This window comes from Carettochelys insculpta, chromosome 18, assembly GCF_033958435.1.
Source record: "Carettochelys insculpta isolate YL-2023 chromosome 18, ASM3395843v1, whole genome shotgun sequence".
In the NCBI taxonomy this organism is placed as follows: Eukaryota; Metazoa; Chordata; order Testudines; family Carettochelyidae; genus Carettochelys; species Carettochelys insculpta.
The window spans coordinates 19,761,286-19,780,899 of record NC_134154.1 but is presented as its reverse complement, the minus strand read 5'-3'; the positions used below and the strand labels follow the sequence as shown (position 1 = coordinate 19,780,899).

Below are 19,614 nucleotides of genomic sequence, written 5' to 3'. Positions count from 1 at the left end.
AACGTGTTAAGCCTTCCCCTGAAGCTAATGGAGCCCAAAAGCTTCTCATGTGAGTTTCAATCTGCTCCAGCAGGTTTTGTTCATTTAAGAGTTCCACAGGGCCCAACAGGAGAACACCACCACATTGGGAAGAAGTTAGCAACTTTTTTTTTCTGCAGTACACAGTCTCGTACTGGTACTTTCCTGCTCATTGATCAAGGAATGATTCAATGTGAAGCAGAGTGTGTTACCAGAGTGCAAGACTTGGAGCAAAAATGCAGTCTACACATTCACTTAAAAAAGGGGGACTCTGGTATGAGGCACGTGAATGAATTCAAGCAAAGTTAAATGGTTACCTCAATATTCAAAGTTGACAGGAGTATAGTTTCTTTTATGGGCTAAGAATCAAGAACAAACACGACTAAGAGACAAAGACTGGAAGTGGTGGACCAGCATTTAAATAGAAAGTGATTAGAACCATTCCTTGTGTGAGTAATAAGCAGCTGCTGAACAGCTTCTCTTGACAACAGTGACAAGCATTAATTAAAAACCTTGCTAGCGGTTAAAAAACCCACATTCTATGAAAATAAAGTCTTTCCTGTTCCTGTAGATAGGACACAGACAGGCTGTTTACATGATCTAGTCAGATGCCACTGCTGGTGGAAATGGGTGAACGTAGTAGAAGGTATATATGCACGTTATTGATTCAGACCCATAAATTGGGTTCTCAGGTGGCACCGTGCTTTTCTAACCTTCTGCAATAGTGTTTGGAGTCTACTTTCAAGCGTATGGCTGCTGATGAACTCTAGTGTCTAAAAATATTTTACTCTGAGAAAACTGCATAGCACATAAGTTTTATTTTTCAGGTACTATATTTATTAAACATCCAACAGAAGAGGAGAGCCCATAAATATCTTGCTAATAGTAGACACACAATGCCCAAAATATTGTCAGTGGAAGAGAAATGTTAGCATTTCATCTGTATTCCTTTAGAGAAATTATATTATTGAACCATCAGTCATACATAACCATCACAGAAAGCCAAAGCACCTTCTCTGCCTGCAAGACAAGTCTGATTTCATCCCACAATTTTGCAGTTCAATGGAGCCTATTCTGAACTCGACTTACGATTATGTGCAGTTTCTGTTGAGGATTTAGCCTCTTGATTGAAGAGTTTATAACCAGGGCTGCAGGCTTTAGAATCTAGATCTTTATGTGTTTTACAAAGTTACCCCAATGTGTTCATAGAAAATATCTACTTTCCTCAGCAGTTGGCCATGGCCAAAGATTTTGGGCCTGATTCCCATCACATGTACACAGGTTTAATTCCATTGACTCAGTGAACTTACTCCTGAAAGACACCAAAATCAGACCCTGTGTTTTATACCCAGGTGCTTTCAGAAGCTATCATGTAGAAGTTTACAGGATTTAGATACTAATAGTTAGTTAGTTAGTTAAAGCCTATTATGCCCGCTGGTGTGTTGGGTAGCAATGAAGGCCCTCTACTTCTGTCTTTGGTCATTTTCTACAGTGCGTCCCAGCTGTAGTTCGTTCTCTTCATATCTGCCTCAACAGTACACCACCATGTTGTCTTGGGCCTCCCACATTTCTGTTGTCCTTCAGGCGTCCAATGAAGTGCTATCTTTACAATGATGTCTGCCTCCTTTCTCATCACGTGCTCTATACATCTCCAGTGTCTCCTCATGATGATAGAGGTCACATCCTCCTGGTGGCATCGCAGGAGCAGGTCATCATTGGAGATTGTCTTCAGTCAAAAGATCAAAGTATCTTTTGAAAGCTAGTGGCGAGGAAGGGCGAGAGCTTGGCAAGGTCACACTGTCATCTGCCAGCCCTCTGAGCTGCATAGTAGTGTTGATATGCCACAGCTCTGGTATAGCTTACGCTTGGTGTGGATACTGTGCTGTGTAGATCTCCATACATTGTTCATACTTCTGAGGACATTTCTGGCCTTGCTTAGTCTGCTCTGGATGTCATTCTTGGTGCCTCCATCATGGTGGATGATGCCGCCTCAGTATGTAAAGCTGTCTCTTCTGGGTAACTCTTCGTCTTCTATCTAGATTGGTGCTGGTAAATCTATGTTGAGAGTCATAATCTTTGGGGATTTTTTTTGGTTAACTCTTAGTCCAACCTGGCATCCAATGGTGCATAGGCATTGTCTTTTCTTGCATATGTTGATGGGTGTGGAAAAGCAATGCAAGGTCATAGGTAAAGTCAAGGTTTTCCAATGTGGAAGAGGTTGTCCATCTGATACCCTTTGATGCATCTGCTGTTGTTCTCCGCATCACCCAATCGATCACCATGTTGAAGAGTAGTGCAGACCTGACACATCTCTGTCTGACCCAAGTCTTGACTTCAAAAGATGGATCGCAGTACCCCATGCTGCATATGAAGTTGGTGTAAAAACTCTTGATGAGCTGGACCACTTGTAGAGCGATTCTGTAAGCTCTCAGAATGTGCCAAAGGCTTTCTCTGTGTATGCTGTCAAAAACCTTCTCAAAGTCGGCAAAGTTTATGTACAACTGTCTCTGTCACTCTGTGCACTGCCCTATAATGTCTCTCAGGGTGAAAATCTGGTATATGCATCCCCTTCCCTTGTGAAATCCAACTTGTTTATGCCTCAGAGACTTGTCAAAGGCATCTGACATCTGTTGGACCTTGGCTAGGATCTTGCAGGGTAGAGATAGAAGGGTGATCCCATGTCAATTGTAGCAGTTGCTGAATGCTCCTTTCTTTGGAATCTTAACAATGACTCCTTTGGTCCCCTTGGGTATCTGCTAGATGTCCGCTTCTTCTTCAGGCGGTGGTCTATTTAGAACCTCTCTGAAGTGTTCTGTCCAGTACAGTTCTTACTCTTTCTCTGTTGTTAATAACTGCCCTGGTTTGTCCTTGATGGGGCACTTGTGCTGCCATGATACTTGCTACAAACAAGCCTGGTGACTCTATACATGTTTCCTTGCTCCCCTCAATTAGCTGCATCTTCAGCTTTTGCTGCAAGGTCTTCTATGAAAACTTGTTTGTCTGCTCTCACTAGCTTCTTCACTTTTCGGGTTGCCTCTCTGTAATTCTGTCTGTATCATTCTTGAATTCTGGATGATTTAGCATCTATAAGACTCTTCTTTATGTCCGTCTCTCTTCGATGGCTTGCAGTGTATTAGATTTGATCCAGTCCTTCCTCTTCTTCCTATCCTTGAAACCCAGTCTTTGTGTAGACTGATGCAATCTGTTCCCATGCCATGTTGATTTTATCTGTGATACTGATAGGTACATCATCCCTTAAATCTTGCAAAGCTTGGAATCTGTTCCTCAGTTGAATTGCGAAGGCAGTATTCGTGGTGGCATTTCATAGTTTTTCAACACTGAAGTGTCTTTGTATGGGTGTCTTAATACCTATTCTTCACAACTTGAGTTTCATGAGTGCCATCTCTACGTCATGATCGCCACCAATGTCTTCTCCTCTTCTCGCTTTCACATCTGGCGAACAGCGTCTCCATGTACCTTCAATCATCAGATAGTTGATCTGGTTCTCATCTCTGATGTTTGATGAACAGTACGTCAATTTGTGAATGTCACAGTGTGTGAAGAGAGTCCCTCTGATGACCAGATTGTTGATGGAACAAAATCCTACAGATCTCTCACCATTGTCATTCATGGTGCCATACCCATGTCTGCCCCTGGCGCTGTCATTGTGTGCGCTGTTGTTTCCCACTTTGGCATTCAGATCATCCATAATGACAGTAAGGTCACGGTGTGATGTAGACTCCATTTCTGCATAAAGGTGTCTTTAATTTCTTCACCACTGTCATTGATTGAGGCATAAACCTGCATCAGGGTGATGTTCATTGTCTTCCTTTCAGTCTAACCCTCATCAGTCTGCTGTTGATAGGTTTCCACTCCAGCAAACATTTCTCAATCCCCTTCTTAAGGATGATGGCCACTCTCTCTTAATGTTGGTCATCATTTCTTCCGTAACAGAACAGTGTTCACTGTTCTCCTGAAAAGTCTTCAGTCTCCCTGATCCCATCCATCTACTCTTGCTAACACTAAGGATGTGTATCATCTCATTTCAGAGACTATTTGTGCTACTTGCCAGTGTCATACATGGCTTGTACATCCCAGAATCCAATTCTGGTCTTTGTCTTGGTGTCCATCATCATGGCAATAGCTTCCTCACAGCTTTCACTACGGTCAGTCATGCAGGTCCCCACAGAAGACTTAGGAAGGCCACTGCACAAAATTGTAGGAGAATTCTTGGTTGCTGTTTCTGTACCATAGGCTTTTTCTAGGTCTGGGTTGTTAGCCTTGAGCTGAACCCCTAACCTGGAGGACCCCATAGATCACACTTAGTCTGGTCTCTACCCTTCGATCTGTCCGGCATAGGTGGCCCTACCAGGAGCAGTAGGCTCCCACCATCATAGCTCTAGGGGTCACTGAAACATGCAAATCCCCCAACTGCAACAAAGTAGTGATCTGTTGTGGGGGGATACTAATGGAGCGTCCTTAAATTTCTGAGAAAACAAAAGCAAATAGGTTCTCTTTCTTTGGTGTGAAGAAACATTTCTTTCCAGATTTTCATCCTCAAGAGATAAGGATCAGCCACATAGAAGGCTTGGGCACTTTCAATTCCTGCTCTAGGCCTTTAAAGGCAGGTGTAACAGAAAGGTTTTACATAGACTTTTGCAACAAACTGCTGACTACAGGATAGAATTTTGTGTCTATCCCATTGGCAGAGCTGTATGAAGGTGGTTGCACTCCACCTGTCTGTCCTATGGTTGACCTTACCTAGTGTTAGCATGCAAGCATACTAAATGTGAAAATGCATTCTTATCTTTTCCCCTCCCCTTAAAAAGGTGTACTATTCAGTTCCCAAGCATGGAGTAATTCAGATGCCATGAAGAAAAAGCACACAGAAACCACAGGTGAAACTGCATATTTAAAAACATTTGGGCATGTCACTTCTTCCTGCAGAAAATACACAGAAAGGAACCTCAAGATGGAATGGAGGGGGTGCCAGATATTGTAGAGTTTCCCGCAGATCAGAGTCGTTTTCCCTCTATTTTTCCATCCATGGGCAGAATAAATTTTGTTACATGCACCAAGGGATATGGGAATGGGCACCACCAGTAGAAACATATGCTGCCAACTGAGGGTGGCTGTGGATGCTCTGCTAATCAGCTGGGAGGCACCTGAATCTTTCTTAGGTAGCTGGCCAAGCACTCAGCTTACAGGAAACACTGAGTAAGCGGCAGGATTCCCACTGTGGAGCAAATAGTAGGTTTGTGGAAGCCTCTTTGTTACATCTTAGCCTTCTGTAGTTGTACTCTGGCTCCCTTTCTGCTTCTTCTACCAGGAGTTGCCTTTGGAAGCTCTCTTAGTGGATGCAGACTGGCTCTGCTCAAGAGAAGCCATGGCTATGTCAGCTCTTGTAAGAGCCCCACCCCCCATCCCTCACAGCAAATCTGCAACAGGAGAGGTTCTGCAGACGACACGTGCAACTGCAAGAAACCTTGTACCGTACCCTGACAGCAGAATTATTTTAAAGTCCTGATATTTATAGCAGGCTCTCAGCATTAACACTGACTCAGCTGACTTTCAACTATCAGAGCCTTGCTTCCTATAGATAAGTAGGATGTGATACTGCATGTGGTGCAAATTTAATTCACACCACAACATAGTAATCAAAGGGCTTGTCATCTGCTCCTGTAGACACTGCCGCCAGGGTAGTCAGAAGGGAAAGTGCACATGAGAAAACAACTATTTTCTGTAAGAACCTACCTATATTTAACTTTTCAGTTATCTAATTCAGCGCGTTCTGATCCATATCCTCAGCTGAGTTAACACATCCTGGCACAATAGATGGAATAACAGTTTCTTTCTATACATGAAAAGTAGGCTTACTATTATTCAAACCCTTTCAGAGACAGGAAACCAGCTGGCCATTTTTAAGCTAAGTTTTTCTAGGGTAACGTGAGAAATAAATAATATCCAGTTAATTCCATCCACTTCCTCATGTACATTAGGGCAAAGAGCCTGCAAAAGAGGGCTATGATTTGCACTGTCATGTGCCTAGGAGAGTCTTCCAGACCCTGCTCACTGAGGCTACGTCTACACGTGCAGCCAACATCGAAATAGCTTATTTCGATGTTGCGACATCGAAATAGTCTATTTCGATGAATAACGTCTACACGTCCTCCAGGGCCGGCAACGTCGATGTTCAACTTCAACGTTGCTCAGCCCAACATCGAAATAGGCGCAGCGAGGGAACGTCTACACGTCAAAGTAGCACACATCGAAATAGGGATGCCAGGCACAGCTGCAGACAGGGTCACAGGGTGGACTCAACAGCAAGCCGCTCCCTTAAAGGGCCCCTCCCAGACACAGTTGCACTAAACAACACAAGATCCACAGAGCTGACAACTGGTTGCAGACCCTGTGCCTGCAGCATAGATCCCCAGCTGCCGCAGAAGCAGCCAGAAGCCCTGGGCTAAGGGCTGCTGCCCACGGTGACCATAGAGCCCCGCAGGGGCTGGAGAGAGAGCATCTCTCAACCCCCCAGCTGATGGCCGCCATGGAGGACCCAGCAATTTTGACGTTGCGGGACGCGGATCGTCTACACGGTCCCTACTTCGACGTTGAACGTCGAAGTAGGGCGCTATTCCTATCTCCTCATGAGGTTAGCGACTTCGACGTCTCGCTGCCTAACGTCGAAGTTAACTTCGAAATAGCGCCCGATGCGTGTAGACGTGACGGGCGCTATTTCGAAGTTGGTGCCGCTACTTCGAAGTAGCGTGCACGTGTAGACGCAGCCAGGGAGTTTTCACCTGCTGCTCCCGCTGGCTAGGGTGTGCCATCCTCCCTCCTGCCCAGACCCTGCACCCCTCACCATCCCGCACAAGAAATCCCTTGCATGTTGACCAGTAACAGAGAGAGAGCTGTGCTAGTCTATATACTATCAAAACAAAAAAGCAGCCCAGCAGCACTTTAAAGACTAACAAAATAATTTATTAGGTGATGAGCTTTCATGGGACAGACCCACTTCTTCACACCACAGCCATACCAGAACAGAGTCAATATTTAAGGCACAGAGAACCAAAAATAGGAATCAAGGTTGACAAATCACAAAAATATTATCAAGGTGAGCAAATCAGAGAGTAGAGGGGCAGAAGGTTGAGGGGAGAGTCAAGAATCAGATTAAGCCAAATATGCAAAAGAGCCCTTATAATGACCTAAAACATTTCCATCCCGGTTCAAACCACTTGTTAATGTGTCGAATTTCAGCATAAAAGAGTTCAGCAGCCTCTCTTTCCAATCTGTTGTGAAAATCCCTCTTCAGTAAGATGCACACATTCAGGTCATCAGCAAGTCAGCATTTCAATGGACTGGGACATTCTGTTAATAACCTGAAGTTTTGTGTCTTCCTGGAGAGCAATTTTCACCCAACCCAATGGAATGAATGACATTGCTTAACAACCTACCAAGAATTCCTGCAGCAATTGAACTACAAGCAGTGAAGGACTGTGGCACAGAACAGGAAACATAAGTTTCTTCAGGACTAGACATTTTTCCTCATAAAAACTATTTGTGAAGGAAAAATGTGACCTAGAACATCATTCCAAACACTGCCTTTTCTCTGGCTTTTGAGGGTTCAGAGGATCTAAAGACCCCTAGTAGTAGTAAAACCAGAATCAGTGGCTGATGGCACACAAACATAGTTCATCATCTTTAAACAACTGAAAAAATAATTATCCTCAACAAGTTATCTCACCTTTATTCAATTCATTTCTCATTCTCCCAAGACCAAAAAGCACCATTTGCTTATTCACTAAAAAGCAATCTTTCCGTGAAATGTTTGTGTGCTGAGACAATGGAGCTGCCTTAGAAGGGATGGGAATAGTTCCCAATGACAAAAATATTGAAAAACTCTTGTCTTATAAAACAAAACAAAGACACTGTGTCTGCTTCACTCAGACCCCTCTGCATCAACTTAGTGGGTTCAGAGGCATTCCCTAGAAGAGGGATCTGTCCTCCCGAGCTGCCGGATCTGGCCTGTGGATGCAGCAGAGCACCTCAGGCAGGCTCCCTGCCTGCCCCATCCCTCCCACACGCTGTTCAGAGAAGTGGCTGTGAGGCCCAGTTTGGTTTTGAGCAGTTGTGAGCATGTGTGGGGAGGTGAGAGAATGATCACATGCTGCACCTTGCACACTCCCATTGGCCAGTTTCTGGCCAATGGGAGATTCCTATTTGAAGCACTCTCCCCCCTCCTTTCAGACTCATGACTGGGCAGGCAGGGAGTCCGTCTAACACACATGCTGGGCTACTGGCTGGGAGTCGCCTAGGTAAATCTCCTGGCCAGAGCCTGCCTCTGGCACCCCAGACCCTCTTTCCTCCAACCCTCTGCCCTTACCCTTATATAACCCTAATCCTCTGCTCACGCTTCTTGCGCCCATACCACCTCACACCTTGCACCCCAGTCACAGGTCACAACCTCCTCCCATCGTCAGTCACAGCCCAAAACCTGCACCCCACTGCCCTGCCTCAGGTTACAACCACCTCCTGCATGCAAGTTCCCTCCCAGACTTCCACCTCCACTCCATTCCCTTACCCCAAGCCTCCTTTTGCATCCAACTTCTGCCCCAAACCCCACACCTCCTCCATTCATATCATGGAAGAGTGCAACCGTTGACTACTTTCCACATTGTTGGACTGGCCCTCCCATCAAAAATTATTGCCCACCTCTGCCCTAGAAACTGTAACCACACAAACCATGTGAAAAGAAATGAGCAAAAGGACACCACCACCAAACAGCTGTCTTAAAAGGATCACCACAAGTGTTGTTATGCAGACTCAGTTGGAACTAGTGCAGAATAAAGCAAGCACCTGCCCCACTGAGTGATCACGAAACACCACAAGCACCAGTCTGCCTCAGCTCTGTTAGAAGACCCCTCTCTTTTAAGTAGCCATTTCGATGGCCATTTAAAACAGGCTGCAAAAACAAAAGCTCTTAGCTTCCACTTTAGCTCGTGCACTAAACTTGTTGAGTCACCCATCCCCACCTATCTCCCAGGATAGCCTAGATGTCATTCGCCACTTCACCAATCCTTGATCAAAAAAGAACAAGAGTTTTAGGGCTTGTAGCCAATAGTCTAAAATGTTCTCCTAATCCACATAGACTTGATCCCACCAAGTCATGATTGAGGTGAGCTGGGAAGAAGCAATCTGGTAAAAACTCTCTCTTTAACAATAGCCCAGAAGAAAAAAAGTCATGAGATTTGCTTCTGGTGAAGACTCAACAATCCGTTATGTCATTCCTTAGAAAATGAGCCCCAGGAAATCTAAACTAAAAGAGCTACGAAGCAGACTATAAAAAGTGACATCAGGATTTCAGGTCAGTTACATCAACCAAGTTAATCATCCCATTGGCCATCCACTTGCAGAAGTTTGGCTCTGATAAAGACAAGACACTGGTTAAAAAAAAATCCATAAAACAGAGCATCCCAAATAAGAACAAGTTGTAAATGGAAACCTTAGGAGGTTTTGGTCTAGTAGTTAAGAAGCTGCTGTGAGCGATCATCTGCTTTTAATAACCTTATATCGTCTTAACATCTTAACTAAGAAATCTTGGGAAATATACAGATTTTGATGACTTCTCGTGACTTTACTGGAGTCATATAGGAAGAAAAAGGGGTACTGAAAAACAGAGAAATAAATACAGGATGAAACTCTCTAGTCCAGCACTCTCTGGTTCAGCACCACCCATGGGCTGCGTCTACACGTGCACGCTACTTCGAAGTAGCGGCAGTAACTTCGAAATAGCGCCCGTCACGTCTACACGTGTTGGGCGCTATTTCGAAGTTGAAATCGACGTTAGGCGGCGAGACGTCGAAGTCGCTAACCCCATGAGCGGATGGGAATAGCGCCCTACTTCGACGTTCAACATCGAAGTAGGGACGTGTAGACGATCCGCGTCCCGCAACATCGAAATAGCGGGGTCCTCCATGGCGGCCATCAGCTGGGGGGTTGAGAGATACTCTCTCTCCAGCCCTTGCGGGGCTCTGTGGTCACCGTGGGCAGCAGCCCTTAGCCCAGGGCTTCTGGCTGCTGCTGCTGCAGCTGGGGGTCCGTGCTGCATATACAGGGTCTGCAACTAGTTGTTGGCTCTGTGTATCTTGCACTGTTTAATGAAAGTGTGTCTGGGAGGGGCCCTTTAAGGGAGCGACTTGCTGTTGAGTCCGCCCCGTGACCCTGTCTGCAGCTGTGGCTGGCTCCCTTATTTCGATGTGTGCTACTTTGACGTGTAGACGTTCCCTCGCTGTGCCTATTTCGATGTTGGGCTGAGCAACGTCGAAGTTGAACATCGACGTTGCCGGCCCTGGAGGACGTGTAGACGTTATTCATCGAAATAGCCTATTTCGATGTCGCAACATCGAAATAAGCTATTTCGAAGTTGGGTGCACGTGTAGACGTAGCCATGGTGTGGCATATATTAATTAACCAGATGTCCACTTATCATGGGTGTGGCCAACTTTCCCATGGTCCCATGAAGTTTGTTTGCAGCCACCTGTCCTGGCTCTCAGTGTCCTGTGCTGTTATTTAGCTTTAATTTACACCTTCTAAGAGCCCAGTAAGCAGTGCAAGTGTTGGTAAAGCTGCCAGACAATAATGACCTCCTGCGGTCAGGCAAATTCTCTGATTCAGCACTGGTCAGGTCCCCAGGGTGCCAGACTAGAAAAGTTCAACTTGTTCTACAGATATGAAGGAAGACCTTAAAATAACTGATTGACTTGGTGGATGAAAACTGCTTCAAAGAGGGAATGACAGTGGCTACCCACTGAGCTATGTCAGCAACAGTTAGGCCAAAATAAGTTAATAGCTGATTATCCTGTCTCCAATAGGAGATTACTCTAGAAACGTCAGAGGAAGGAATAAAATGCCAAACACTTTACATTTGTGTAATACTACAGCATGAGAGAAACATTTTCCTCCAGCTAATAAGCAGCTTCTGACCTCAAGCCGTTTAATTTTGTTCTGATGAAATGCTGCATGTTCTTATTATCCACACACATATTTAACCCTGCTTTAATTTCAGTAAATTATTTGCCTCTACAATATCTTGCAGTAATGAGTTACCACAAATCAACAGTATGTTGCATTAAAAAATATTGCCTTAGACTTCCCACATCAATAGCCTCAGCCACCCAAATATACAGTTCATTCACATTCACCAAAGGCCTGCACTAAAAGGTTTCTTAAAACATTTATTGCACAAGATGCAACCCGCAGAATGTACCACTGGCTACAGCAACTGTGTGGCCTTTGTGTTCTTTGGGTAGAGTACATGGTCAATTTTTTTGACAGATCTTGAGAATCCTTTATATTGTTTTCCCATCTCCACATCAACACCTCTTCCTGGTAAGAGCACTGCTTTGTATCTCTGCTCAGGGAAGACTGAATATGACCATCTAGCTTTTTTCTTGGAAGCCACAGATTAAATGTTTGCTCACAACCATTCAAAAGACAAAAGAAAAAGTGATGGTCCGGGGAGACAGATGCGATTCTGACACGGAAATAAGTATTCACAAGTGGGGCTGTAGCTCAGATGGTGAAAGATGGTTATGTGGGATAAGACACAGAGGCTACGTCTACACGTGAAGCCTACATCGAAGTAGCCTATTTCGATGTGGCGACATCGAAATAGGCTATTTCGATGAATAACGTCTACACGTCCTCCAGGGCCGGCAACGTCGATGTTCAACATCGACGTTGCGCGGCACCACATCGAAATAGGCGCAGCGAGGGAATGTCTACACGCCACAGTAGCACACATCGAAATAAGGGTGCCAGGCACAGCTGCAGACAGGGTCACAGGGCGGACTCAACAGCCAGCCGCTCCCTTAAAGGGCCCCTCCCAGACACACTTGCACTAAACAGCACAAGATACACAGAGCCGACAACGAGTTGCAGACCCTGTGCATGCAGCATGAATCCCCCGCTGCAGCAGCAGCAGCCAGAAGCCCTGGGCTAAGGGCTGCTGCACACGGTGACCATAGAGCCCCGCATGGGCTGGAGAGACAGTGTCTCTCAACCCCCCAGCTGATGGCTGCCATGGAGGACCCCACAATTTCGACGTTGCGGGACGCGGATCGTCTACACGGTCCCTACTTCGACGTTGAACGTCGAAGTAGGGCGCTATTCCGATCCCCTCATGAGGTTAGCGACTTCGACGCCTTGCCGCCTAATGTCGAAGTTAACTTCGAAATAGCGCCCGACGCGTGTAGCCGCGACGGGTGCTATTTCGAAGTTAGTGCCGCTACTTCGAAGTAGCGTGCACGTGTAGACACAGCTAGAGAGTTCCTAAGAATAGTTTTGTTGCTTATAACATCTTTAGTAAATGAAGCATTACAAATTACTTTTACTTTCAAATGTCAGCCCACAGCATGCCAGACTTCTTCCTTAATCTGAGGCTTTGGAGAATTCATCTGTGAGAAAGTGTTTCATTTACGGAAGAATACATGAGACTGGAGAAATCATAAACTGCAGGCAAATTGTGTGTTTACTTTATTTAGTCCCTAGTTTTTCATCTTTGGAATAAACCCACAGAAGAATAAAAGCAGCATTATTTTGATTAAATAGTTGTAATAAGTCCAAAACAGATTATTGTGGCCCTAATATCTGAAATGTGGAGCACAGCTGATTCCCTAACAGATCTAAGGACAAATCTCAATGCTCATGGACTCAAGAAAGCTGCTGTAAAAGCTTGCCCTCAGAACTCTTTGAAGACAAAATGGGAATTTAGGGAGCTCAGCACCTCATAGGATTGCATTCTAAAATAGCCACATAGAAAGATGTACTATCAAAACCACAATGAAGATATCTCTTGAAAGATGCACTGGGAAACAGCAGAACAAGTTTCCTCACAATTTACTATTAAACACCCCATGTAGTGGCACAGGGCTCCCAAAAACAGAACGCCCCCAAAGTGCAGTGGTGCAACAGGATGCAGATAGGCATGCTGCCTGCATGCTGTGCCCAGTGGCCCCATGCTGTTCCCAGAAGTGGCCAGCTGTTGGCATGTGGGTGTGTGCCCTGGTCGGGGGGAGGAAGTTCTGCACACTACCCCTAGCCTGGGCAGCATACTGAGTCCCACTGCTCCTCCTCCTCCCAAGGGTGTGCAGAGATGAGCCTGCATCAGCACAACAGGATTAAGGCAGCTCCCTGCCCACTCTGCCTCCCTCTGCACCACTCCTGGAAGTGAGTGGCATGTCCCTGTGGCTCCGGGGAGGTGTGCCTCCATGTATTGCCTCTGCCCCAAGTGCTGATGCCGCAGCTCCCATTGGCTGGGAACTGCTCTCAATGGGATCTGAGTGGAGCCCACAACCAGCTAGGAGACATTGCCAGAGGGATGTGCCAGTTGCTGAGGGAGCAGTGCTATCTGAGGTAAGTGCTGCCCCTCAGGTGCCCTCCTGCATCAAACTCTCTGCTCCAAGCCAGAGCCTGCACCCTTCACCCTCTCCCACACTCTAACCCCCAGCTCTAGAGCAGAGTCCACACCCAGTACCCAAATGCCCCTCACAGCCCAGCCCTTACACCCACTCTTGTTCCCTAACCCTCAGCCCCAATCAAGATATGTCACTTTATGTTCATTTACTTCCTATTACCTATAATATAGAACAGGGGCTAGCAACCCTGGCACTGGTTCCAAGAGTGGCACGCGTGAAAATTTTACTGGCACACAAGGCAAGAGCTCAGCCCCGGCCCTTCTCCCCCACGCAGCCAGGAGCTTGCTCAAAGCCATGCTGCCTCTGGATTAACAATAAGACCAGCTAATGCTACCAACCACCACCTAATCAGTAAAGCTCTGCATCTTGAGTTATTAATGAACTTGTACGTAGGACGATTAGTGTCTTTAAAAAGCATCACTGGCACTTAATCTGTACAAAGAGGTCAAAAGATCAAATTTCAGCACCCCATCTCAAAAAGGTTGCTGACCCCTGATATAGAAGAAGAATGAAGAAAAAAGAATGAAAAATGGTGGGAAGATAAGAGAGAATGTCATTTTTCTTGGATGGGTCCTGGAGGAGGGGCAGTGGCCCTGTAAATGAAACTGCGCACAGGGACCCACAAACTCTCAGTTCACCACTGCTGCCAATTTGCTTCAGTTTTGTGCTGGAGCATCTTTGGGAGGAAAAAATGTTCTCTTGCATTGGCTTGTTCTGGCTTTCACGTTCTTGGTAAACTGCCAATAAAGGAGCCACTCAATGCCACTCATGGTCATGGCAAATGTGACGTGGAAAACTGTTACAGCTGAATTATTACAAAAGACAACCATTACAGTCGAACTATAATCAATAAAGATGACTGTGGGGGACATGCTTTAAGTTTAGAGATGGAACACACTACAATGGCCTTCAGAAAGGTCACTTTAATGAATGCTAACGGGATAACAAATGCATACAGAGACATCAGTGCATGGCAGTTTTACACAGCAGGTCCACAGCGCTAGGAAGCTACAATTCTAGACCAACAAAGAGTGTATGTACAACAGGGATGTGTGTGCATGAATACTTTTGTATCAACGCTGTCCTGAACACTGGCCTGTTAAACTCAGGGTTGTGAGCTCAATCCTTGAGGGAGCCATTTAGGGATCCAAGGTAAATAGATTTAAAAACAAAAAAACAAAAAAAAGAAAGATGGTGTTTGGTCCTGCCAAGAGGGCAGGGGACTGGACTCAATGACCTCCTGAGGTCCCTTCCAGCTCTATCAGATGTGCATATCCATATATTATATTATATTATATAACCTGTGCCCCAGGCAGTCCTCCCTGCACAGTATGGCCCCTACCCTGATCACCGGCCCCCTTCCCCAACCAGCCTGGCTGGGGATTACCTGAAGCAGGGGGTGGGCAGATGGCAGCAGCAGCTTCAGGAGATTGCCTCCCTGCGGCCTCTTCCACTGACCATACAGTGCTCCACCACACCCCCCTGGCCAGCTGAGCCCTGCTTCTCCACAGCAAACTGGTGGCCTTTCAGCCACCCTTGGAGAAGCAGGCCTCAGCAGGCAAGGAGTGCATGGTGGAGTGCCACAGGGTGAGTGCTGGGGAGGGGGTAAGGCAATTCCTTGCAGCTGTTGCTGTCTGCCCCCTGCCCCAGGTAGTCCTCCCACTCCCTTCCATAGGATGGGTGGGGTGGCTGCAGGGCCTGGATTGGCCACTCCAGCTTGTCCTGTGCATGGGACACCACTGCTTTGTACACTCACATCAGTTTGATTCCCATTCAGTAACTATGTTCTCAAATCACATGAACAGCAATCCATAAAATCCTAAGTACTGCTGTAATTTATTTCCTAACTCCTCCCTTCAGTTTGATGATTCCCTCAAAGTGTTATCTTCATTATTTACTTCATTCTATTCCAAAATCAAGGAAAAAAACCAATAATGAAAGAATTTTATCGAAGGCCCCTTTTTAGTAAAGCACTGAAGTACAACTTATAATACACCAATAGTAAAAAGCACTTAAGCACATGTGCAAGTTCCAGTGACTTCAAGCACATGCTTAAGTGTTTTGTTGCATGGGAGTGGACTACCTGTTCTTGAGGAAAAGAGTGTGCTTATGTGTTTTGCTTAACCGGGATGCTATGCAGGAATCAGAATAATCTGAGAAAGCATATATCTTCAAGCATTCTGTTACAGCCTTTTACATTTGAAATGAAGAACACAGGCATTAGACACCAAGTTACCAGACTTAACTGCATTATCCATACCTTTAGGACCTGCTCTAAGTTCTCCAGCTTGGCTTGGAGTTGGTGTTTCTCCTTCACAGCCAAATCTCGTTCTTTGGTCACTATGGTGAGGGTTTCTCTAAGCTGAACATAGTCCAACTTCACCTACAAATATAAAAAAAGTAAAATAAAATAAAAAAGAAGAATGAGGGATAAAGTGCTCTCAGTGAAGACAGTTTACCCAGAGAAAAGCACATCTGACTCTCAAATCATTCACTTGCCAATTTTGCCCAAGGTCATCCTATGGGAACAGGACAAAAATACAAAAGCAGAAAATAAGAAGTAAGAAACAAAAGCAAAAACTGAAATTAGGTAAGAAGTTAAGTGTGAGTGAAAAAAGGAAATATTACAAGATGGAAATGGTGTGAGTACCATATGTGAAAATACATACATGCACACACCCACTTTTATTTGGTATGGGCTATAAATCTGACGATCAAAATTTAATTGAGCATAAGTTAAAAAACTAAAAGGGAAAGGCTAATGAATATACCAGTAAACGTGCAAAATAGATAAAGGTAATTTGGATCAAAGAGTTATGTTGCACCTCACTTCACCTTCACCCTCTTGTCTGTTCTTTGTTTATCCAGGGTATGTCTAAACTTACAGAGAGGCCAGGGGCGGGGGGGGAATGCACTGCGATTGATCTTCCTCGGATCAATTTTGCTACATGTGTGAAGACGCCGCAAAATTAATCTCTCTGGGCTTGGCCATCAACCCTGGTACTCCAGTCTGACATGTAGAGTGAGGGACATCGGCACAAGCCCGAAAATCTGTTTTACATCAGGGAAAAAAGTGAATCCTGATACATCAATTCTAGCTACACAAATGGTGTGGCTAAAACTGCGTATCTGGGATCAGCTTTGATCCCTAGTCTAAACCAGGCCTATCTAGACTCTAATCCTCCACAGACATATGTTAGTACAAACTTCTGATACTCTGTTACTCCGGGTAGATGCAAGAAGTTACTTTTGACCATGCAGATATTTACAAGATCAAAACCCTCAACAGTAAAATTTGAGGATCTGGTCTTGCAAACATCAGTGCATGTAAGCCATTTAATAAATGAATGGATTTCTATGGATTTTAATAAGGCCACTCATATGAATACAGAGACACACACGTTTCAGTGTCAGCAGTATCAAGGCTTGTGTGTGTAAAGTGACTACTACATTGATGTTACAGAAACAAAATCAGCATCATATATTTATTCTTCCTCTCCTCGTCTGAGGTTGCAGAGATGTGAGCATAAACAGATCCCATGTACGCGATTTCAGATTTAATCTTGGGACTTCATCAAGCCCACCTGTTCTAAACTAATAATATGCATTGACAATAGAGGAGAGTTAAAATGTATAATCAAATTACTTTCAGTTCAGAAGAAAAGGAAATATTCACATATGGGCAGTAAAACTGTTTTCCCTTAAAAACTTGGTTCTTCTCCTACTTCCAAATAAGATGAGTTCTCCAGTTGTTAGTCAGTGAATAAGGCTTCATTTCTTTACCCAGTTGTTTTACTTTACTTTATCCAGTTAGCTTAACCTTTCAGTACAATCAACTCAGTACAAAATAGAGGATTCTCAGAACCTTCGAGTCTACACATAAGGAGACCATGTAATTTTTCTTTCATTTATACTTTGTATATTTTGAAAATAAAATATTGCATCTCTATTCTAAGGACCAGTTTTCTTCCTTGATCCATTTCTCAGCTAATGCAAACTTATTTCAATGGACAAGCAGTCCTGTGGCATCTTAGAGACTAGCAAAATTTTGTAGGTCACGAGCTTCCATGGGAAAGCCCACTTCCCCAGAGAATGTAAATTTCAATGGACTATAGAATGTAAGACTCTGGCCCTTTATCTCTTGACATTTTACAGGTTTAAGTACAAGCTATGGGTCTAGCAATGTAACTGTTAAAGAATATATCACATCAGGAATTGACAACTTCAGAACAAAACACCATGAAGAATATTAATAATTCAAATCCACTACCAATAATATGTAAGTAAAATATACAGCATTCACATAAACTTGAATAACACAAATCCTCACAACGCTACTTGCAGGTACATAAACAAAACAAAGGCCATACCATTTTTAGCAAAACAACTGTCTGGAAAGCATCTGTTTTCTTTCTCCAACTGACAATCAGAAATGTAACTGTGAAAGTAGAATTAGTGAAGGTAGAATTGGGGTAAAGAATGGAAAGGCAGTGCAATAATTATAGGGAAAAAACTGTGTAGGCTCTGATCTTGGGTCAAAGTTAGCTTTTCCTTTCCAACACAGCTAGAGAGGGACAAGTTTGCTTAGTAAAGCTTCATTTTTTAAAAAAAAAAAACCCAAAGATATCAAACAACCTCCTACAGTACTGTCTGTTCAGAGAAGACCCTGGAAAACCACATTACCTTTCGAATTTTCCCTCTGGTTTCAGTTTGTTAACTCATGAATTTCATGATAGCTCACTTGGAATCTAACCTGTTAAGAGTAATCCTGCTATTTGTCTTTTCAGAGGGATTTTCAGAATGCAATGGACTGGAAAAGAGAAAGAATAAATCTTATCTTCCATGGGAACTAATGAAATTAAAGTCACCCTCAGGAATTTTTTCCCTCCATTTTGCTTTCCATTTCCATTTCCATTTAAAACTATTTGCAGTAGGAGACATATTTAAATAAACAATGGATATCCAGAAGCTATTAACTTCCCGCGTCCTTGGTATTGGCTTTTGCTACTCAGATTGCTTGTTGTACAATGTACAAAATATCATGGTGGAAAATGGAGGTGAGGAAGCATTCCCATCAACAATACAAATGTGTCATTGTCCGCGATTCTCAGCTAAGTCACTAAGGATGGATGAACCACAAAGGTTTTGAACAAGCTACAAGAAAGCATGTGTAGTTCAGCATGAAGAAAAGTAATTATTATTTGTGATTACCAAAAATAATGAGTTTGAAGCAGGACCATTATATGGGACACATAATTGTGCATTCAAAAATACACAGCAAGTAATGACTTAAAAGAATCTAAACCAAGAATTGGGGAGTGTCTAGGGATGAGAAAGAGAGAGTGAAAGATGGAGAAAGTATGTATGGAGGAGTATCTAATGCGTAAAGAGATGGAGGAAAGGACACGGCCAATATCAAGAAGAATTAAGGGAAGCTGACTGGAGAGTTTCTCTCATCAAACCGCTGCAGTGGAGACACTACAGCAACTCAACCCATATGTTGACTCTAGTTATGCTATTCAGGTAGAGGAAGTTGTATACCTCAGCATTGCCCCATAGTGTATACCTGCCCTCGTTGTATCACAACTAAGCTTTCAAGCATTACTCAACGTCCCCTAAACCTTAAGACTTTTCTTCTGAAAAAACGCATAAGTCATGTACAAGTCTCCTCCACTTCAGTACAAGGGTGTAAGTCAAGTAAGGGAAGTCTAAAAAAGATAACAACATCTGCTTATTGACACACAGAATGTAACAACACTACCTTTATAAAAATAAGGGACAGCAAGAGTAAAATAGGCTTTGTGTCTTGTGCCTATGATGGTGTTGTCCAGTGGCTGCGCCACAGACATACAGTTAGGATAATACTGACAATTCTGAGATACCTCCTTTCGTATGGGGTTAAAAAAGTTGTAAGTTTATGCACTTGGATCTGATGGATGCCTTTTTGGTGTCCCAAATAACAGAACCATCCCACCTAATACGAGACGGATGGTCACCCTATTTATAAGAGGACTGTCTTTCTGAGAAATGCACAATTTTGTTAAAATAGGAACTTCCTTCAGTAAAGTTAGAAGATGACAAAGAAATGGCAATGCAGTACTACAGAACAGGCAATTTTAGG

The 19,614-nt window shown here is 44.1% G+C and overlaps 1 protein-coding gene across 18 annotated transcripts in view; it reads right to left on the bottom strand.

Annotated features, from left to right (window-relative positions):
• RIMBP2 (RIMS binding protein 2) overlaps window positions 1–19,614 on the bottom strand; it is a 485,649-nt gene that overhangs the window by 135,579 nt on the left and 330,456 nt on the right. For all 18 annotated transcript variants that reach the window (XM_075012504.1, XM_075012509.1, XM_075012514.1 and 15 more), the window contains one exon: window positions 15,754–15,876. In XM_075012504.1, the coding sequence (XP_074868605.1) occupies window positions 15,754–15,876 (123 nt within the window). The remainder of the gene's footprint in view (window positions 1–15,753; window positions 15,877–19,614) is intronic.